This window comes from Pararge aegeria, chromosome 6, assembly GCF_905163445.1.
Source record: "Pararge aegeria chromosome 6, ilParAegt1.1, whole genome shotgun sequence".
Lineage (NCBI taxonomy): Eukaryota > Metazoa > Arthropoda > Insecta > Lepidoptera > Nymphalidae > Pararge > Pararge aegeria.
The window spans coordinates 3889674-3913778 of NC_053185.1; the positions used below are offsets into that span (position 1 = coordinate 3889674).

At 33.4% G+C, this 24105-nt stretch overlaps 3 protein-coding genes across 3 annotated transcripts; 1 reads left to right on the forward strand and 2 right to left on the reverse strand.

Annotated features, from left to right (window-relative positions):
* Positions 1-137: 137 nt before the first annotated feature.
* LOC120624472 (peroxisomal membrane protein 2) lies at positions 138-3940 on the reverse strand. The gene is made up of 4 exons (XM_039891040.1): positions 3619-3940; positions 2748-2840; positions 2211-2496; positions 138-466 (listed from the first exon to the last, which is right to left on the reverse strand). The coding sequence occupies exons 1-4, from the start codon at positions 3705-3707 to the stop codon at positions 371-373; spliced, it is 564 nt and encodes a 187-aa protein (XP_039746974.1). The 5' UTR covers positions 3708-3940; the 3' UTR covers positions 138-370.
* Positions 3941-6998: 3058 nt separating this feature from the next.
* Positions 6999-11178, reverse strand: LOC120624535. Its single transcript, XM_039891138.1, has 5 exons — positions 10951-11178; positions 10112-10231; positions 8595-8755; positions 8383-8446; positions 6999-8091 (listed from the first exon to the last, which is right to left on the reverse strand). The coding sequence occupies exons 1-5, from the start codon at positions 11021-11023 to the stop codon at positions 7028-7030; spliced, it is 1482 nt and encodes a 493-aa protein (XP_039747072.1). The 5' UTR covers positions 11024-11178; the 3' UTR covers positions 6999-7027.
* A 332-nt stretch (positions 11179-11510) lies between these two features.
* Positions 11511-22529, forward strand: LOC120624333 (thioredoxin domain-containing protein 17-like). The gene is made up of 3 exons (XM_039890799.1): positions 11511-11892; positions 18578-18659; positions 21793-22529. The coding sequence occupies exons 1-3, from the start codon at positions 11748-11750 to the stop codon at positions 21944-21946; spliced, it is 381 nt and encodes a 126-aa protein (XP_039746733.1). The 5' UTR covers positions 11511-11747; the 3' UTR covers positions 21947-22529.
* Positions 22530-24105: the final 1576 nt, after the last annotated feature.

Sequence of the window (24105 nt, forward strand, 5' to 3'; positions counted from 1 at the left end):
ATTTTCTTATATTGGAAACAATCCTATCATTACTTTTAAGTGTAAAGTATGTTTTTAAATAAAATAAAATAAAAATCCGTAAAAATAGATTTTCTTTACGTGAGTTTTGTTATTTTGTCAACAATTGGAAAATAAACTTTACACTAGAAAATAACAAAAAGGTTATTTTCATTATAAGGCAAGTAAGAAAAAATAGACTATAGTTATCAGCATTTTGTAGACTTACAAGGTCACTTTAGTTTGGAGCGGAGAAATACCCCCATGCATTATAAAAACAGTATACAAATCTTCCACACCCATAATAATATAATTACACTCCAGCCTTTAATTCTGAAATAAATCTGCGGATTTCTATCTATCAGTCTCTAAATTAATCCTTCTTTATTCCTTTGTTCTGTTGTCTCCTCTTTGAAGCCACAAACATCGCCCAGCCGAAGCCTACGAGATTCATAAACAGCACCCGTAGCTGAAAACAAGGAAAAAAAATATTTATAAAAAAAAATTGTAGAGGTTTTGGTGACAGAGCTCTTCTAGCGAAGTGTTACCGCTCTAGCAGCGATAGATGGACCAAATTGAATCGTATTCTATTGTAATAAGAGTGTCTCCAATATTTTAATAAATTCTATTATATCATAAAATAATTCATAACTATTGTTACAGTAAATTTAAAAAGTGGGCAAATAATAAAACTTTTGAAATTCATGAAATTGAGTCGGTGGGTATTTTGATATAAATTTCTTCTAATTCTTTATCCATCTATTGCTGATACACCGCGATGCTTATTGCTACCGGCAATGCAGTATCGCTGTGTTCCGATCTGAAGGGCGTGGTGGCCGATGTATTTCAGACACATGAGGCTTAACACCTACCGTACGCCTCAGGTACAGGGTGGCAGGACGTGTTCCTTGCGTGCCCTGCTTAGTATTGCCCTGTTAATAAGCAATGGTTTTCCACTAAACATCCATTGGACTGTATGCTTGGTATTTCAATAATTCAAAAAAAAAAAAACTAAAGATTCATATTATTAGTAGCAGTCCCATTTAACTTAAGACAGTTGAAGTCACTGGGCACAATATTTAAAAATCTCGCTGAATAAAGACGACTATTATTTATTTTAAATCTACTAAACTCATATTTGATTTAAGTATTTATGGCAGGTATGTTAAAGTATGTATTAGTATATTTATTTTTTATATTTATCAATAGTATTATTGTATTTGTATAGTCCGGTTTATGTATTAGTATGTAGACATTCGTCTCTATGTTTTAAAAAGTAATCCACCTTTTCGTTTTTCTTTTTAGTTTTCGTAATCCTAAGGTTGCCTGGCCAGAGATCGCTACTTAGCGATAAGGCCGCTTTTTGTATCTTACTTCATTCTTGAAGTGTTTGTTGTTTTTCCGAATATGTGTTGTACAAATAAAGATTAGGTATAAATAAATAACCATTCCACTAACGCGGTATTTAAAAGGTGACAAATTCTATTTATTATCCCTGCAGGATAATTTGCATAAGGAAAAAGGTTTATTATTATGTGTAATTAATTTCAGGATTTTCCAAATAATGACGTAGGTACATAACGACGTAACGTTTAAAAAAAACTGTTCAGATTTTTGTGTAAACAACAAACAAAAAAATCGTTTCTCTTTCTAATATTACTTTAGAAGTATAGTAAACAGCATTTTTAAAATAAGATGTTTTATTATGTTCATTTCAAATTTATCATAACTTATATGATAAACAAGTAGGTATGATTACTGCCTGCTTATCAATTTATGATTAAGTACTGTTTCATTTATTTGTATAGAGGTATAGATTTACATCAAATAAGTATGTAATCTACAATATTTAAATAACACAACTGCCAATGTTCTATTTCAATATGGCGCCTACATGGCGCTAATTTTTTTTTCCAAAATAATTTATGTCCCTCGCGATGATGCAAGGAATCTAACAATACATCCATATCTGTTCAGGCATTTAAAAGTTATGAAGGATAAAGAAACACATAATTGCTACAACAATATCATAATCAGTTTTGTAACTTCCACTGCCTATTTATTCAGGCTAGACCAGAACAAATAATGGACTTTTTTGCTGTACAGAAAATAAAAAAAGAAGTAATGATTGTATTGTACATTGACCTGAAGGACAAAGTGCGTTCCATTACAACCAGCAATAGTTAAAAGATCAAAACAGTTAGTATACTTACCATGGGAGGTATAAAAGCCATATTGATAATTTGGAATAACGTCAGCCATTTCCAATTGGCTTCTAACACAGTCAAGTATAACGCATTTAACTGTTTCAGTGCAGCATTGTGATTCTTGCCCTCAAATCTTGCTAGTGTGTATAAAGAGAACGCCTGCATGAAGGGTGCAAAGATCAGTCTTTCAAATAACAGCTTCTTTGCTAAGGGGAATGCTGACGTCTCTTGGGGAAACACTCTTTCAATGAACTCATAGAAGTAATGCGGAATGGTTCCTCCGAATATTAACCTGAAAGTATGTTAAATCATGTTATTTATATTCAAATAATTATTTTATTCAATGTTTAAATAATATAATCTTCATTTGCTTTACCCCCCGTATAGCAAGGTTGCAACTTATTGTTTTAGTTCTACTTGTCTTTATAACCAAGTTTGTTAGCAAATTAAAAATGTTATGAAGATAAAAAAAATATATATGCTTACCATAAAATATAAAATAATATTAAAAAAAATAATATTAAAAAACATATATATGCTTACCCATATAAACCAAAGGCTAAAACAGGATCAAGTCTCACAGAATCTCCAGACACTAGCTGGGATGCTATACTACCTGCTGAGCCAACCACACAGCTGTAAATGAAATGTTAATCATGATATAAAAATTGAGTTAGTATTTTTTTATGCCTATATTTTTATATCAACATTTTAACCACAGTACATCCAATGGATCCTCCATCATCTATCCACTGTATTTAGTTCTTTTGTTGGGTTTTCCACAAACTACAGGTTCGTGTTGCTTGTATCCAGCAACTCCCTGTCTCATAGCTTAGATTACAGATATACTTTGGAGACAAAAGGTGCTGGAATAGCCACACTACGCTTTCCAGTATGGTTACATACTGGAAAGCGTAGTGTGGCTTGTAAATATAAGTGTTTACCACAAACTCTTAAGGCTTGTTTGGTATATTTGGTATTGTACTCATGAATACAACATGGCAGAAAAATATATAATACCTATGTTACAGCTTTACATAATATTAGTCTATAAAAACAAAAGTTATTATTAGAACTCTCATAATAACCTAGAGACCTTTAGTGGGCCAGTAATGGGTTGTTAAACGATGATGATCTTTATTGTTTGTTTATGCCTTCTATTATAAGTTTCTAGTACCAACTCTCAATCTTTTTTTGTTTTATTTGTTGTTTGTTTACTTAGAACATTAAATTTTAAAAGTAATTCTTATTTCAAAAGCCGAGTATCATAACGACAGTGTTTATTGACCCTAGTAAACTATAAGCTTAGATTTTTAAATTCATAATTCTAAATGCACTTTGAACTTGATATTATATAACTAACATAAAAGAGCAAGTCATGTTGATTTTATCCACAAATAACTTGAAAACTTACCTGGTTATAGCTTTAGTTTTTATGGGATGCAGATATAAATTCTGTAAGTACGACACTACTAAATTCATTACTGGTTTTGATAGCGACATTTTTATTGGTAGTTTTTGTAAACACTTGCTAATATTGGTGGAGAATTCTTGAATTTATCTTAGTAACAGGACCTAATGACGTTGATCACTTAAATGTTGATTATGTTATCACTTATCACATAATCATTCAACACAGGTTACCGAATATGATATTAGTGTACACTGTACTCTGGGACTGCCTGTTTATTGACACATATCAACAATATTATTACAATCTGATTATAGTAAAAATGGTAGAAACTCAAAATTTTAAATTGAAACCACAGAGTACAGACCAGTGAATAATTGTAATATGTCACTATGTATTTATGACTGATGCTTGGTGGCAAAACATAATTTGATAATAGGAAAACCGTCGGTTTGAAAATTAGAATTATTTAATTAAAGTCCTCGTTTTCCAAGAATACTACACAAGCTTCGTGCTTTATAATACATTATTGTAATACACACTACAGGTTCTGGATTCATCAAATTCGCAAGTAGACAAAACTGTGTCCCGCTGCACTGTTTCCGCTGGAAACTATGGAACGCAGCGCACCTAGGTGTGGCTAGAGTTGTATGTATTATGAACCGTTAAATCAGTTGTTTGTTGTTATCTACCTTCAATAATATTCACTTGATCTTCACAAAATTTAGGCATAAATAAACTAAAGAACAACCTTTTCAGTAAAATAAAATTATGACATCAGTTTAGGACTGGCGGCGTTATGTAGTAAAATCAACACAAACCGACAAAAATTGTTTTTTACATTCTATTGTATATTTTTAATGTACTCCTAATTATCTCTTTGTAAAAATCTTTAATGTAGGTACAGACACAGCTTGTCTACGATTTTATTATATGTATAGGTAGATATAGATTTACCTATTTACTTACTATATTTGCTTCTTAATTTAGAATAGCAGAGCGATTTCATGCAAGCTCATAAAAAAGACCTGTCTTCTTTTTTGTAAAAATGTTCAATAGTGAAATGCATTTATATGGGCAGAAGATTGATAAATAATTTTTAGAAACACAAAGATTCATAAGCAAATAATATATTTCATTCTAATTATATTTTTAAAATCTTTAAAAATTATACCTATACAAAATTAATTTAAAGAACTATGTTATAAACCTTATTTTATACAATACAATTAAAATTATGCTATTAACAGCTAACCTGTAGCTCCCACATGATAATATTCTAAAGCTAGATGAGTATAGTCCGATTCTAACTTTATGACTTCTCGAAGTATCAGCCAATCGGCGGGAAGGTACAATTGACGCCCTACGCGAAGCTACACTCGCAGCAACATCAAGTTTGAATCGGAATGTACCTAGCTATATTAAAAATAATAATATGTAAATAAATGAGAGTTAAAAACGTATAATAATTTGTCATCAATTTTAGTTCAGATTTGGTAGGCCTACACGCAGGATTCTAAATTGTTTAAAAATTTACCCTTTGCTTTATTAGGATATAACAGCTTTAGTCACATGCACATATCTTTAGTCAGTAAAAGGGTAGCAACCACTACACTACACAATATATTTTAAAGTATTATTCTATTTCATCCAACAAAAAAAAATGCTATATTTCAAACACGACAAGTGTTGAGTTTTCATGTTCGTCAATAAATAAATGAGAAATTACGAGTGATGTAATAACACACCTGCTGCGTAAGAGCCGCATAGCTGTTGCGATAAGTTTTACACGCCAGGCGTGTGGGGCCCGCAGGCTCGTAGCACCTGTGTCGAATACGCTTTACCAGTGCTAGAAACACGCCTAGCGTGTAATCCTACCAGTCTGCGCTACGAGCCTGCGGGCGGTGTAATGAGTTTATAGTGAGTCGACTAGGCCGCTCGGCTTTAATGTTTTGTGAAATGTAGGATATTTATTTAGACAGCCTACAGTTGGGATCAGGTAGTGTATAATCATTAATGAACCTTTTGGACTGACGATTACAATTCCCATAGTGCTTGGAATCGTTTGTTGCATTGCAATTCTGTATGGTGAGATTAAAATACAAAAAAAAACTATTTTATTTTTTGATGAAATAATTCCCATTTTTGAACTTTACATGCTATGATTGGCAATAATAATGGATACTTAATGATTTCCAATTAATAAAACTAAAATCATTAACTATGTAAATAATATTTCTTTTAACAAATTATTGCTTGTTGCAAATAACTTTAATATTTATAAAAAATAGTTAGTACATATTATTGTGTTCAATTAATCACCGATTTTCGATAGTATGTGGTTGTTCGTTAGGAGTGTCATTTACATGAAGAATAATTCATTATTTTACCCGAAGAAACCAAATCCTAACTTTGGCAAAGCATAGTAAGAAGTTGACGCACTTTATACTCATTACTCATATGACACTATTATATTATACAGAATTTTTAGTGTCTTATCGTGTAAGTTATCCTTTTATTACTGGTTATTGTAAAGAGTGTTTAATAAAAATATATTCAAAAATAATCCACGTCGGGTGCGAATTATAATATATTGCGGTCAAATCTACGAAGAATTAAATTTACCTAAAGATGAAATTATTTCCGTTCTTATAGACTAAATACCACAGTATAAGCTAAAACAGTATGGAAACTAGACCCTCCACACGACCTACCTACACTATAGTAAAACGAGCGACCACTCGTCTCGTAATCCCGACTAAACTACTTCGTAATAGCTTAGGGGCCTCGTAAAAGCGTGCATCTGTGTGAATGTGCTGTTTCGGACGATTGTTGGTGGTTTCCATTCTACTTTAATATTACATTTGCTGTGACTTTACTTAATATACTTACCTGCTGAGAAGACAGTGATGCCAATTTTTGTATACAAATGTCAACTAAATTAAAGCAAATAGACAAATCTTAATCATATCAATATGTTGAAACTGTCAAGATTTGAACCTGCTTATTTCTGGCAATCGCAGCCCGATTGCTTTGCCAACTAAGCTACAGCTCTCATACCATCAATGCAAGTAATTTAGTATCTCTATAGATTCTTTTCAAATTTTCATTTATACACATATTAAAGAGAATATTGTTCTATCAATAAAGACGAAATAGAAAATAACTATTAAAAAAGTTACATAATAAAGTAATTTAAAGAATGTAAAATTAATAGTTTCGTCATAAAACTACGATTGATTTTATGTTGTATATTTCAACCAGCCTATTAATGAAATCTACCAAATTTCAAAACTTTCAGAATATTTACGAGATAGCCACTTTATGTACTAAAATGACTGTACTATATGATCATAGTTTTATAGAAATTAATAACACAATCGTTCACTTTGGTACAAGATAAATTTTAAATTCAGCGTTCATTATACAATTTGTCTAATTGCTTTTGTAAATTGTGTGATGTAATCGCAGGAGTGTCTGGAATTTCCGTACGGGCTTTCGCCAACGGAGTATTGAGAAATGTCATCTGATCCTTAATCTGCATGTACATACTTAGTGCCCTATCCATGTTTTTATTTGGCGTCTGTGTTCCATCTGAAACGTTCGGCATTGACTTGCAGAATACTTTTTTTCTAAGACCAATACTTCTTCTTGGTATCTTGTACGACGGCGATCTTGATTTAATCACTGTGGGTCTACTGCTAATAGGGGATTTTTCGGGACTGACATTCTCTTCTTTCACTGTCACAGTATTGATTTTAGGTGTTTTTGGTTTTGTTTTACTTTCCTCTGTTAAATTGGTTTTTGCTAAATTATTAGCAATATATTCCTTTTCTAAAACTGTAACGTTACAATCTTTTGCACCGTTCGTTTGGAGTTTATCGTGTTTTAATTTCCTGATATACTGCAGAGATATACGCTGTTTCTCCTTCATACTATTTAACATTCCCATAACATTATCAATCATTTTCAAATTATTTTCTGCCTGCCTTTCAAATTCGATTAACTCACCTAGTTCTTGATTATTGTTGTTAGCGTTTGTGACCGTGGCTTTATTTAGCATCTCACATAGCGACACTATGACGCTTTCATCTCGGTTAACATTATCTTTGATCTCTGAAGGTTTTTCAAAAGACATTATAGTGTTATCATTCCATAAAACCGAGTGTTCAGCTTCACTGTTATTGAAATAATCTCTAACATTTCTGTAATCATTGAAAGGAGTTGAAACAGGTGGTGAGATTTCAGCAATTTTTTCCAATGTTGGCTCTTCAGTTAAAGCATTAGATTTTTCTTCAAAATCGTTTATTTCTTTCTCCTTCTGTAAGAAGCTGTCATCGCCATTTGACTTGAATGAAATATTATTCATTTTCAATTTTGGAACTCGATGTGGAAATGGTTGATTGAAGACTGGTGTTTCTGGTATCTTAGATACGCCACTGATTCTATTTATGCCATTTCGATTACTTGCTTTGACTGAAATAAAGTTTTGAAAAACATGATTTTTTCGGTATATAGAGACTGCATATTACGAGTTTGTTGCAGTCAACAATGTTGATCGTTAGGTGATTTTTGATATACCAAAATTAAATGGACAAGCAATATCGTTTATTTATAATAATTCTTTGTGAAAATTCAATTTGAAAAATGAAAGCATGAGATTCGTCTCGCTTACATTAAAGTATCTAAACTGACTAAAACATCTAACTCTATTTGTACATGATGTGCAAACTTGTAAGAGATACTGATAATGTTTAAATCATTTACCTTGAGGATGAATCGATTTCCTGGCCACAGGTGCTATCATGGTAGCCCTATTGTTTGCTGCTGGCTGTTAACATTAAAAATATTTACATTTTTATAATATTACAAGATGTGCCCTTCGGATGCATAAGTCAGTTTTGGACTGGAAGTGCAAAATAAACAAACCTAGCCTTAAAGCAGCCTTAAAAGCAGCATCAGAAAAGATTTGTACTTACTCTTGGTTGGAAATTGAGCACTTTTCTTGCTGTACTATGCTTCATCTGGCCATCTTTAGTGAGGGTTTTAGTTTTGTCAACCTTTATTGAGGAGTTCCAAGGTTTAGCTTTACTAGCAGTTGTTGGCTGTGGATATTTTCTAGGCAAGGGTCCTCTTAAAGCTAGAAAGAGAAGAATAGGTCAAAATCATTGAATTATGTCTGCAGCACTTATGGTTTTAAGAAGAAGAAGAAACACTTTATTGCACATATAACATACAGGGAAAGAAACAGTAAGAAGTATACCATAAGCAATGTTGACAAGCAATTTCTTACAGGCAACCTTCGTAGACAGGACTTACAGCAAGAAAAGGATTGTGCCAAGAGTGTTGTAATTTATATATAAGTTAGTACACACATATAGTTTGTATTAAGCAAAAGCTTATAGAAAAGTCCCATTATAGTATAAAGAATTATGTAAACATTAAACCGCTTGGGTGTGGACAATTGCTCTAAGAAGTTGCTTCTTAAATATTTTCAAATGACAATATGAGTTGGTGATAACAAAAAGAACACCCAGCTGAGTTTGTTGTGGGCTTCTTCTTAGACCAGGGTGTGTTTAAAGCATTTGTTTTAAGTTTATGAATACATTCATAAACTTAAAACTTAGTTATTGCCATCACTACTCACTGCTATGTACACATTCGACTTTGTATGTATAATACCAATGAAAACTTTTAAGTTTATCATTAATCCACTAGTGGATTAAGATTAACCAAGAAAGGGAAGTACAACCGCCATGCTTGTTTCAGCCCCTGAGCAGCATTGTTGCAATGCTGTGTTCTGGTCTGGTCGGTGAGGTTTCCAGTACAATTACAGGCACTTGAAGCTGAACACCTACACTACAGGTTGATAAACACAAGGTGCACAGTGCTGGACATATTCTTTAAATGCCCTGTGAACTATTGCTAATAGGCTATGGTTTTCTGCTTACTATAGCCATATGATTGTTCTGTCAATTATCCTTACAAATATTACAAATGCAAAAGTGTTTGTTTGTTTGTCACTCCTTAACAACCTAACTAAGCTATCAATCAACTTGTTTTTTGGACTAAAGTTAGTTAAAGTTATTAGTTAGTTTTTATCCAAGGAATAAAGGAGTTGCAATAAACCATAATTAACGCAGCCATGGAATTTGCAAAAAACCATACGTAAGGCAACAACTTGTTTATTACTATATAAAAATTACAATAAATTATACAAACTTTTGCATTTATAATATTAATAGGGTTACTGTCCACTACAAAGCATAGGTCTTTGCTCTAAATTATCAGATTTTACGCTGTAGTCTAGCGTGTGGACTTACTGGACCTTTAGTACAAGATTGAACTCTAAATCGTTAAGTCAGTTGCATGTAAAATTCTGCTGTATAAAATTGTTTATCTGGCAAAATATCAGTGGATTTTGATATGCAAAAGCAACTCCACATTTTGACATCCTTAGTATTAGTAGTTAATAGAGCTTTGACACATAATATACCTTTCATTTCTGCAATAGTCATTGGCTTGATGATTTTCCCAGTTGTCCGCGTCTGATGTATATTAGAACTTGGCTTTTTCTTTGAAGTTAGCATCATCACTGTATCTTTAGACAATATAGCTGAAAACAAAACAAATTATGCTTCAGTATTTAGGCAATTCATTAAATGAGTGACATTAGTTTAATTTAGTGTCTTTAGAGAATATCTTTTAGTTCAATAATGTTATAATTTCTTTTAGGGGTATAGTTTTAGTTGGTAAAATTTTAGTTTTGCATTACATATAAGGTTTTTATTGTACAATATAATATAAACACACCGAGTGTGTTGTAAATTGTGTAATGGTTAATCATAACACCTGTAGATCAACTTAGGGGTTTAAAACTATTCCTATTTGGCAATTGCTATGATGTTGATGTATGATTGTTTCTTTAATTTGACTGTGCATGCCGCACAGTCAAATAATGTGTTTCTCTTATTTACAACAATTACAAACTATGAAGTTTGGGTTAATATAAAGGTTTTTGCAATAGGTAGCAATGGTTTACATTTGGACATACTACTTTTACTCAATGCAGGTAACTTATTTTTTATTGATTTATTATTTCAGGCATGCGAATAAGCGGGTCACTAGATGTTAAGTGATAACCGCCGCTCATGAACAGTGTAGCTTGGTTTATTTGACACTAACGACGACAATAGTTTATCTGGCGTAGAAAGTTTGTCCCTATTCACTGGTTCCATTAAAGTTAAGTTAAACTCAATGAGATTATAAGATTTAGGAGAAATCTGAGCAAAGGTCATATAGGTTTCTAAGATTAGTGATGAAAATGAAACGTACATTTAATCCCGGGTAGCAACTCTGCCATCGTTTTTGCTTGCATGGGAGTGTGAGTAGGCATAGTTGTATCCATAATGTATTATCGATGTATTTCAACATTTAAAACACAATAAGGATTTATGATATTTCACGAAACAATAACAAAAACTAATTCAAATAAAACAACCACAAAAGAATAACTATCCGAATTCAAATAACTGTCGTTTCTGCCATTTAACTGTCATGATTGTTCTTTGGTCTATAGGCTTCTCATATACAACATGAAGAGGATACAAACAGTACGAATCTTTACGACGAAGGTTGACTAAGCCTAACCTTAAAAGCAACTTATAGTTAAAATACATAGCCACATGATGTTTACAAATACCACTTTCACGTAGGTGGTAACCATTATCTGTGTTTATAACCAAGTTAAATTCAAAGTTATAATCCGTGTTTTGGCATGTTTACGGGTTTATTGGGTTTGTCATCTGTGTATTTTATACTTAGGTATAGGACCTAGTCTGTGACTCGTCTAGCCTGCGATAAGTCTTGTGGTTAGCTGTCAAAGATTAGTGGCAGTAGGACTAAGGGTTTTAGTCTGAGGCTGTAGTCGGAGTGTGATCTTTATTTTCACGGTTCACTTTTCAATTTGTTATTTTCTAAGTAATTTTGTGGGAGTAGGAATAGGGAATAGTTTCAACTTGCATGCTTTAATTATTTTACCTTAGTTGTTGGTCTTAATTCGTCTAATTACGATAAGTGTAATATAATTGATAATTTCTTTTTTTATTTGTTGTTATTGTTTCTTGGATACAATGGTTACAATCGTTCAAATAAAAGGGTTCGATGACTTTGCAAAATATATTGCGAGTATTTCTTCTAGTAGCCCTTTAGTACTGTTTTACTTTAGCGGCTCAAAATTGCCGAACGGCAGTAGTTGGTGTTCGGATTGTGTTGAAGGTAAGTAAACGTGGCTTTATTTATAATCTCACTACACTATCGGTATTAATGAAATTTGCTGAAATTTCGGTATTTTTAATACCTCACTGCTGGGCCTCCGCTTATAAGGGCGGACTTTAAATATCCTGCTGTTCGAATTCAGGATTTTCATTAACCTTTTAAACCAAGTAACCATTATGTTGTGATAACAACTGATACTAATGTCATAACACAAATGAAAAAAGGGCGGGAAACTTCGTACATGGCGGACGCGGTTTTTTCAAATTTTTCTTTTATTTTATTGTAAACTCGTCTTGAAAAGGATTTGGTGTTGTTTATATTGTACATATTGTAGTATTAGTGTCATTCTCATAGTAGTTAGCTGTTTATATAGGTAAGTTCTTCAAAATATTTTATTGGAAATTTTAAACTTTTATGGGGGATCGGCCCCCCGACCCTGGGGGAACAATACCCCCAGGGTCTGTAAATATTCCATCTAAGATGGATATATTAATCTCAGCGGTTGAGTCGTCAATGGACACGGACGCATCTGCTGTGTCCAATGCCGAACAAACGCTAAAACGAAAAATTTTTTCCCGCGTTTGTACGATGTGCAAGAAAAAAAAAAGGAAAGGCAAAGCAAATTATGAAAAGGATAAGTTTAATGACTGCATGTGCGAATCACATACTGATGATGTTCCGAATCGCCCTAACAAAAATCCAAATATTTCTCCCAACCACAAACCAACTGAACCCACTTCTTCCATTGATAATAATAAACCATCATTATCCACCATACCAACAAATGTACCAACTCGAGTGCCAATTGGTCGTGCTCAGTATCAGAAATCTGACAGTGCCCCATATGTGGTACATGTTAACAAAGAATATGAAAATAGTGATAGTTCCACAACCCTACATCCCATAACTTTTGGTCGCTTTTTGCAACGTAACAAATTTGATGGTGTTGTGAATGGTAGTCTCAAACGTGTGGGTAGGAATCGCATTAGTATGGCGTTTTCTTCCTATATGGATGCCAACAAATTTTTGTTGCATCAAAGTCTTGGCTTGGAAAAATATAGCGCCTTTATACCTACCTTCAATGTAACACGCATGGGTGTAGTAAGAGGTGTTCCAAATGATTGGTCTGACGAGGAAATATTGTCAAACATAAATGTGCCACTGGGTTGCGGTCCTATTATTAAAATCAGGCGTATTAAAAGAAAAGTCACTGTAAATAATGTAAATCAATTTATTAGTACTGGCACTGTAATTATAACTTTTGACGGACAAGTTCTGCCTACCCGGGTGTACATGTGTTACACTGCCTTATCAGTGGAATTGTACATTTATCCAACTGTACAATGCTATCAATGTTGCCGTTTTGGTCATGTTAAAAATCAATGCAGGTCTTTGCCAAAATGTTATAAGTGTGGTCAAGGACACTCTGGTGACTCTTGCCAAGTTGAAGAGGAGGATTACCGGTGTTGCTTATGCAACGGATCACATCAAGCCATTGATAAAAAATGCCTAGAACATAATAGACAGAGAGCAATCAAAGAAACAATGAGCAAAAGTTGTATTTCATATATGGAAGCAATTAAGATGCATCCACCAGTTTCAAAGATGTCATATGCCGAAGCTTTGTTTTCAACACCTGTGTCATCCTCTTCATCAAAGGACATACATAGTCCTCAAAACTCTAACCTTCCATCTTATTCAAAATCAGAGTCTCAGTCATATAAAAAAACAGTCTTTGCCAAGCCGAGATCACCGTCTAAGCTTGGTAAGGGCTATGACCGCTTTGCTCACTCTGATATAATAAAAGATCCTGTTTTCCCTAAACAAAAGCCTAATATTAATAATAAAAATATTGAAAATAGCATGAAAATTGCTGACATTATTAAAATACTTATTCAACTATTATCACAATCAAACATAGTTACACCGTCCCACGTTGCCACAGTAATTGAAGCATTATACCACATCCCAAACAACAATGGATCACAGAGCCAAAGTGGTTCAGTGGAATTGCCTGAGCCTCAACAGTAGAAAACACGATTTAATACACTTAATAAATAAACATGAACCTTTTCTCATATGTCTTCAAGAGACATGGTTGAGAAAGGAGTCATTATTTAAAATGCCAGGTTATGTTTGTGTCAGAGAAGATAGACCTGATGGGTATGGTGGAGTGGCCATACTCATCAAAAATAATCTGGCATTTACAAATATCACTCTCCCTGTACATAGCAATAACTTATCAGTTATTGCAGTTATTGTAAATAGTGTATGTTATGTGTCTATATATTTTTCTCGTCCTAGTAATGATATATTTAATGAAATTAATCAACTTTTAAATTTTTTGCCGAAACCTTATTTATGTTTAGGGGATTTTAATTCTCATCACATGTTATGGGGTTGTGCTACATCAACCTATTATGGAGAACAATTGTTAGAGTTAATTAGCTCACATAACTTGTGTATTTTGAATATGGGGTCTCCAACAAGGCTTGCACGGACACCTAGTGCTCCTGATTTGTCCATTTGCACTCCTGATCTTGCTTCATCTCTCCTTTGGTCAACTGCAGAGTCTACTTATGGTAGTGATCACTACCCGCTTATTATAACTTTTCCTTTTGAAAAACCTCCAAAATATGTGAAACAACCACGAATAAAACATAAACTTATTCATGCTAAGTGGAACTTGTATAGAGTAGCTGTTGAACAGAAAGTTAATAGTTTACCACCAATAAGTAGCTCTAACATATTAGAATGCTCACAAACATTAGCTACTGCATTGATTGCAGCTGCAAATGAAATTTTTCCATTAAAAAAGTATGGTTCAGGATTTATTCCATCACCACCATGGTGGGATGCAGAGTGCACTAATGCAGTAAAACAGAGAAAGGGAGCAGAGAAGCAATATTGTAAAAACATGACTGATGACAATTTTGACCATTACTTACAAATTGCCAATTCTACTAAGGAACTACTTAGGGTAAAGAAGTATGAAGGTTGGCGTAGGTTTTGTAAATCCTTAAATCCTAATGTTTCATCATCAATAGTTTGGCAAAATATTAGAAAGTTCAGATCTGCATTTAAAGACACACAACAGAATAAATTATCTCCAGCAATAGCAGAGCAAATCATGGATCGTTTAGGTCCTCCATATGTACCTGAATGTCCCATGGCCATAATGCCTCTAATAGTATCCAATAACAATTATTATAACAATTCAGATTTGAATTCACCATTTACACTTATAGAACTGAAAGGCGTACTTTCATCAACGACAGATTCTGCGCCAGGTGAAGACGGTATTCCTTATTCTTTCTTGTCAAATCTTGACGACAATAGTCTTAGTTATTATCTTTCTTTAATCAATAATATTATAATTGCGGGTATCGTTCCTGAATCCTGGAGATCACAAACATTGATCTTATTACAGAAGCCGAACAAATCGAGTTCAGATCCAAAATCGTATAGACCAGTAGCTCTATCATCTGTGTTAGCTAAAACTGCTGAACACCTTATTAAAATCAGGTTGGAATGGTTTTTGGAACATAAAAAATTACTATCAAAAACACAGTTTGGTTTCAGGAAAGGTAAATGTACCCTTGACAGCTTGAGCATCTTTACCACAGACATCAGACTCAGTTTCTCCAAAAATGAATCAGTGGTTGCTGCCTTCCTAGATATAAATGCTGCCTATGATAATGTTAACATTTCAATTTTAAAGAGTAAACTGTTAGCCCTGAATATTCCTAGCTTATTAATAAATTTTATTGTAAATATGTTATACGAAAGATATATAAAGTATTCAATAGGCCATTCCCAAAGTGAATTCATTAGTAGAACTGTATGGAAGGGCCTACCACAAGGTTCGGTTTTGAGCCCTATTTTGTATAACATTTATACTTACGATTTGGAAATTTCTGTATTGAGATATGCAAATGTTCTTCAATATGCGGATGATTTGCTTTTATATGTTTCTGGTCGATCATTAGATAATATCAGTGAATTATTAAACTTAGCTTTGAACGATTTAAAGTCTTGGTTAGACAATAATGGTCTAGAACTATCACCATCTAAAAGCTCTGTTGTATTGTTCTCTCGGAAACGAATCCTCCCATGTATTCACATTAGTTACAATAATGTACCGCTAACAGTTACAGATAAATCAAAATTTTTGGGTGTTATATTAGATTCCAAGCTGACTGGGGTTCCTCACTGTGAATATGTTTTATTAAGGTGTGAGCGAAACTTAAATATCTTAAGGTGTCTTTCTGGAGTATGGTGGGGTGCACATCCTTTTACAATGAAACTGTTATACAATGCTTTGATCAGGAGCATTTTAGACTATGGGACATTCTTATTACACCCTGGTAACACAGGTGCAATTAAAAAGCTTGATTTCGTTCAGTCCAAGGCTTTGAGACTAGTTACAGGTGCCATGAAATCAACTCCAATAAACTGTTTGCAGATAGAATGCTGTGATCCGCCCTTATATCTTAGGAGACAGTTACTCTGTGATAAATTTTTCTTCCGTACGTTACAGCTTATCTCCCATCCATTATTTCCAAAAGTAAAGCAACTTGCGGATCAGATTGATACCTGTAATTACTGGACGCATAAAGATTCACCGTGTCTTGTAAAAAGCTATAAAAAATATGAAAGCTTGGGAGCTCCCACTCATCGCAGTGTTACTCTGCCTTTATACCAATACAATTACAAAAATCTTATTGCGGTTCCCAAAATTAAATTGGATATAGGACTATTGAAAAATAGCCCTAATATAAAACAGGATTTTATTAATATTGTTAATAATGAATGGTCTGATTGGCACTGTTTATATACCGATGCATCTAAACATGGGAGTAAGAGTTGCGTGGGCGTTGGGGTCTACCATTCACAATACCAAGTTATTCAGCAGATTAAATTTCCACCAGAAACATCAGTTTACACTGGTGAATGTTACGGTTTACTCAAAGCTATTGAATATATTTTAATTCTGAAAATACCAAAAACAATTGTATTTACAGACTCCCGAAGTGCTTTGGAGGCTATTATGGGATTTCCGTTCAAGTCTCATAAGCAGTCTCCAAATGTTTTTCGAATTAGAGATTTACTATATACATCTTCACAGAAAAATTGTAACATAGTGCTGGCTTGGGTTCCAAGTCATGTCGGCATTCCTGGAAATGAAAGAGCGGATCAATTGGCAAATGAGGCTATTCGCATAGGAGACATTGTACCATATACGAATCATTGTTCCGACTTGGCAAACCAAGCCAATGTTTATCTGTATGAAGAGTGGGATAGGGTATGGAATAATGATAGTTCAGTTGGTAAACATTACAAGAAAATTCAAGTATCCATTCCGAGAAAACCTTGGTTTAGCCAATGCGTTTTTTCTAAAACAGTCACCTCTGTTCTGTGTAGAATGCGCCTGGGTCATGTTTGTACCCCGGCGCACTTGCACAGAGTGAAAATCGTTCCTGATCCTTTTTGTTCCTGTGGGGAGTATGGGGACTTAAACCATGTTTTCTTTGCATGCCCTATGTATGATCGTTCTGCCTTTCTTGCTCATCTCGAATCATTAAACATTCCATTTCCCACCTCTATAATTTGTTTATTAAATATCCATTCGTGTAAAGTTTATAAAATTGTATCTTTGTTTCTAGAAAAAAATGATATCAAACTATAGAGCAAATCGTATAATATATTTATAAAGTAGAATCAATCCCTATCCTTTTCCTATCCAAATAGTTAAGTAGATTAATCCTGATGTTTTATATTTTAAGTTTCCCTAACTTTTATTAAACATATAGACACCTGACATTGGCTAATCTCTGTAAAGCCAGAAGAGGAAAAAAAAAAAAAAAAAAAAAAAAACACAAATGTATAGTCGGTATTAACATGCTCTCTGGAGCACAGGGGTGGATCATGGCAATTTTCTATATCTGAGTTTTTTGCTGAAAATTCAAGGACAGAAATACCTGTACTATTTTGAACTAGAATAAAAGTTGCAGGATATCTTGTAAAATACTTTTCCCTTGTTGTAAATTGTAAAGTGGTTTCCTGATTCCCTAAGATCATTTATATGACATTTGTCATTAAATTCCCATTTGATGTTTTTTATGACAATTGTCATTAATTTTCTATCTGATATAGAAAATTAATGATATATTTATTGAGTAGATAATTTCTAAAATTTGTTATTTTCAAACGGAAATGGGTAAAAATAAAGTGACTATTCATACAGTTAATAATTACGAGGAATTTACTAATTATGTTGCACACTTGAAACCAAGAAAGAATGTATATATACTATTTACAGGGAGTAAAAAAGAGAATGGAAGAAGTTGGTGCATTTACTGTCAAATGGGTATGAAAAAAATTCAACACCACCATTGACATGTCTATAGCATGGCAGCAGGGAATATAAAAAGTTTACCCCTGTTTATTATTACATATATATTACTAGGACATTTTGCCACATGTGCACCAATGCTCGCAAAAAATGTCTTCTGGCCATACTAACCATATTCCTAGAGTAGTAACCAGGGCATATACAGTATAAAATATGTAAATAAAAATGGATCCATTTGTTTGGACTTGTCCAACTATTTGATATATACATTCTATTATCTATGACCATATTGGTTTAACTTAATTATAATAATTAAATGTAATTTTTCAGCTGAACCTGTGGTCAAAGCATTTCTAACAGAGGTGAAGAAAGAAGCAACATTTGTTTATGTGGATGTTGGAGATAGGGAATAGTAAGTTACATATTTTAATACCTTGAATGGATAATCCATACTAATATTATAAATGTGAAAGTGTGTTTTTTTTTGTCTTTTACACATTAACTCAACAATTAACTAGATTTTTGGCATAGAGTTTAAAGGATAAAAAGTACAACATATGTATCTTTTTATCGCAGGAAAAGAAATGGTATCCATAGGATTTGCAATAATCATGGATAATATGGAGATATTCTATTCTATTCGAAGAATGCAGCAACTAGTTATTTATAATATTATGTTCATTCTTGAAAATATATATCAATACAACAATTTATGTCTTTTTTGGAAAAGGAGGGAATCCTATGCCCAAAATACTACTGCAGGGCATAGTTTTTTTTTTATTCATATATTGTTTTGAAAGGCGGGATCTTGGCGGTGTAATGAAATGCGGGACGTTCAATTAATACTGACTTTTTACACTCTACATCCATATGTAATGGATACATACCTTTTATTCTCCCACTTTCATCCTTTTATGACTCCTGATGGCCGGGTGGCGCAGTGGGCAGCGACCCTGCTTTCTGAGTCCAAGGTCGTGGGTTCCATTCCCACAACTGGATAATGTTTGTGTGATGAACATGAATGTTTTTCAGTGTCTGGGTGTTTATCTGTATATTATAAGTATTTATGTGTATTATATTCATAAAAAAATATTCATCAGCTATCTTAGTACCCATAACACAAGCTACGCTTACTTTGGGTAGGTTGCGATGTGTGTATTGTCGTAGTATATTTGTTTATTTATTTATTTATTTTAATAAAAAAAAATAGTATGTAAATATAATTTTTATATTTTTATAAAGATGGGTAAAATACATTATTAGGTTAATAACAAAACTTACTCATAAGGATTGAACAATTTCGTATGAATCTTTTGAATTGTATCCAATTTACCGTTTTTATTCATCTGCATATTAAATAAACACTATCCATCTTGCTACCATCTTTCGCTTTTTATTTGAATTAAATCTTCTGTATTGTACACTATAGGATTAGTAGATTTATCATAAAGTGATTTTGTTAATTCTTTGCTTTTGATAAATTTTTCTCCTGCTACTTTGACTACAATCTTGTCTTGACGACCTCCCTGGCGCTCAACTAGGAGGTCCCGGGTTCGATTTCCGGCAGGGGCAATTTATAATTTCAGAATTTTCTAGCTAGTTACCACCCTACCGACAAAGACGTGCCGCCAAGCGATTTAGTGTTCCGGTGCGATGTCGCGTAGAAACAGATTAAATATCTGACTACCATACTCCCTAACAGGTTAGCCCGCTACCATCTTAGATTGCATCATCATAGAGATTGCAGGCGAGGGCGAAGTTTGCTACTTAGAAACTGATTAGGGGTAATTTAGTTATACGAGAGAGCTATGTGTAGTATCTCGTGATAAAATCAGAAATGTGGAGATCCGTAGAAGAACCACAGTTAACGACATCGCTCAACGAGTCGCGAAGCTGAAGTGGCAATGGGCGGGACATAGTTGGGAGGAGGAATGGACGTTGGGGTCCCAAGGTGCTGGAACGGCAGCCCCGTACTGGTAAACGCAGCGTTGGTCGACCCCCGATGAGGTGGACGGACGTCATTAGACGCGTCGCAGGTAGCCGCTGGATTCAAGCGGCACAAAATCGTGGAATTTGGAACACCCTACAAAAGACCTATGTCCAGCAGTGGACGTCTATCGCTTGATTTCATGGTGATTGTTGATACAGAGTGCTTCCATCGTCGATAGTACTTACCATACAATTTTAGTTAGTTTTTTCGTGAATGACTTATTTTGCCTGCATCTGTTACCTTGTAGGATTGAAATTATAATATCTAATCAGCTATTTTATGTATTATGTTATTGATAACAATCAAAGCGGTGGCACTTGTTGATGTAGATTAAAATATTATCATTATCGTCATCTCAACTGACCGAAGTCCACTGCAGGACCTAGTCCAAATTAATTTGCATCACTTGGACAAAATAATGATTATTACTATTAATAATTATTAGTCACTTTGTTACCTAGAAACACAGAGGAGGCCTGTGGCCAGCTTGGGGAGGTTATCCATAATATAAAAGGATAAGTTCTGTTTATATGTTTGTTAGTTATATTACTCTTTATAAATCAAAAGCTGAAATTAACAATCGACTTACCAGAAACGGTCATAAATTAGTGATATCTGCATATCGTCTGCGAAAGGTGCAGAACTCCTTTGTGGGGTTGAGTATACGCTTTTACAACATGATTCCTAAGGAAATTCTTGACCTACCAATGTATACATTTAAAAAATGTGTAAAAACGCAACTAGTACAGCGAGGTTACTATACATTTGATGAATTCCTCAATGACAAGGTAGAATGGAAGCAGCCAGCCTCACTCTCATCTCCCGCAAGATAGCAAAATGATTGTAAATGTTGATGTTGGAAAAGAGCAACTACTGAGTTTCTTGCCGGCTCTTCTCGGTAGAATCTGCTTTCCGAACCGGTGGTAGATTCACACAAACATGCATACTTGACGTTTCAAAAGTGATTATAAAGTAGGCCTACTTGAAATAAATGAATTTAAATTAAAATAGTTGCTATGTTCCGACTCAACCACTACACCAATCTTGACCAAATTTAAAACTGATCTGGATTGATGTAATTTTTAAGTCAAGCGGACCACACCTACTGGGATAACGTTCAGTTGAGGATGTTTTGAAAAAAATAATAATACAAAAGTCTTGAAAACAAATTTTGAATGACAAAGAAACAGTTTTTCTAAATAAATATAATTTTTTTCTACATTGTCATCGTCTTCGGCTCACTATAGGGGAGGTCTCCTCCAAAAATGAGAAGGGTTTAGGTCCACTTCCCTTGCCTAGTAAAGATTGGACTTCAAACACCTTTAGCATTTAGAGCATTATGGAGAACTCTCAAGCATGAAAGTTTCATCACGACGTTTTCCTTTACCGGTAAAGCAAATTATACTTGATTGTTCAAAAACGTCCATACTTAAAATAGCTAGAAATGCTTGCTGGGGTTCTAACTCGGCGTCCCCAAAAGTAAAGGCTGAGTTCTAACAACAAGACTATATTTGCTTTTTTCTAGAACTAGACTTAATTTGGTGCTTTCTTTCAGCTGGAAGGACAAAGCTTGTCCATTCAGAACAGACAATCGAACAAAGCTGATGGTGATTCCCACTATAATTAAATGGAAGGGAGTGCAAAGGTTGGAAGGCAGCCAGTGTTCTAATCGAGAACTATTGCAAATGCTATTCGAAGAAGACGACTAGTAAAGTTTAAGTTTAAAGCTTATTATGATATGCATATTAAACAGTAAGAGAAAAAGATCTTGGAAGGAACAGCAGTTTTTCAATGTTATTTGATTGTGGTGCATAAAATTCGAAAAGGAAGGTTTCTTATTACAATATGTGAGACTTTATATCCAAGTAAACATATAATTTGTTATCGGTTCAGCAGATTTAAATGCTTACATTTTATTTGTTATTGTTAAAATTTTTCATTGGGGTGCTTATATATCTTTATAGACGCAAGAATCTTTTAACAATAACAAAACCATTTCCCTAATTATTCGTACAATTGATGTGAAGTCGTTTTCATATTTTATTAACACTTTTTATTTTCGTAATCGATTTCATTGAGTCTGCATTAATTCTGCATATGTTTAGTTTTATCTTTTTCCTTTACTCAAGTTATGAAGCTATTATGAATTAATTATCTTGTTGCCACATTAAAAACTTATATCCAAATGTATTTTTAATCTCTTTGAATGTATGATAGTCATAAAAATATTTTATTCTGTAAATTTAATCATAAGATGATAACTTTTTGAATAAAAGCCTTTGCATTTAATTATTTCTGTCTATTTTTCTTATATGTAATATGAATAATATAACTACCTCTATGGTCTAGTGGTCAGTATGTTCATCTATGGGTAACGAGGTCCTCGGTTCGAGACTCAGTTTATTCTGTAAGATAATCTCAGTAAGTACCACACTGGAGTAAGGAAATTGGCAGTGGCCTCCCAGATGCCTTGGTAAGCTATTAGTTCCGGTATGTGTTAATAATCATGAATGCGACGCATCGGAAATTTTAGTGTAAATACTTTGTAGGACAAAGTATTTACACTAAAATTTCACAGTGAATTCCTTGAGAAAAAAAACAAAAATATTAAAGAAACTAAAATCTCTTGCTGCAAGAAACTTACGCTATTCTTAAAAATAAAATGCAGTTTAAAATACACTTTCGAACTACCTAATCAATTCTTTATATTGTCATTTAGTTTTTAAGGTAGTTTTTTTTATAAACTTTATTCAGATTAAAATTCATGAGATTTCAAATAAATATTACTACTTGATTAAGCATTTTTGTCAGGGGAGCTCTGCTCTCAAGTTTTATATGACTAATTATATCGGTATTTTTGATAAAACGCCGATGTCCGAAAAAATGGTCTCTATAACACACTGTGCGCTACCGCGCGTTATAGATTTTTTTTGGTCACCTTAAATCCCGCCAACCCGCATTGGAGCGGCACGGTGGGGTCTATGCTCTAAAATGCTCTTCTCTCTTAGTTAGCCTGTGCTAAGCCGTGGTACGCAAATACCCTAATGATTTTTATATTATATCTTAAGACAAGGTTAAAATAAAATCATCAAGATATGTACAAGTTTTTTATTATAAAAACCTTATGAAAGTTACTACGTAATTAAAAGTACATATTTTATCTTTGATAAATGTGGCACCTAATTTGGCTGTACAAAAATCTACCAATTTAACTATTGGCAGCTTTAAATGTTGAGAAATAATAAAACAGAAATCGCCCTTTCTTTATTTGATAAAAGCTAAAACTTTTTCAGCCCCTTAATAAATGAACAGCTTCCCTATATTTTTATTATATGAAAGACTAAAAAGCTTACGCTGAAACGTCTGTATCATATCTTGTATCGTGCTTTTTGTCTTTTTCATGTTTGTCCAGTCTATGCTTGAATTGATTTAGTGACTCCAGTCAATTACATCTTTAGGCAAGGCATTCCACATTTGTATAACGAAATATAAATGAAAAGTTACAAAGATCGTCTAAAGTTTTTTAATATGGAATCATTGGATATACGTAGAAGTAAACTAGATCTCGTTTTTTTATTCAAGATTCTTAATAATAAAATTAATTGTTCTTCTCTATTACAGAGCTTTAGTTACAAAGTTCCCATGAGATATCCGAGGTACCTTAAAACCATCTTAACCTTCCCTCGCCGTTCAACAGTTATGGGTGCCAACTCGCCAGTCCCTAGGTTATGTCAACTTTATAACAAGTTTAATATTGTAGATATACATTGTGGTTCTCTGGCCGAATTCCGGAGATCAATGGAATTAGCTTTAAGCAAAGTATAATAATTTAATCTTTTGTTTTTCCTTCCTACACTGTATACACTTT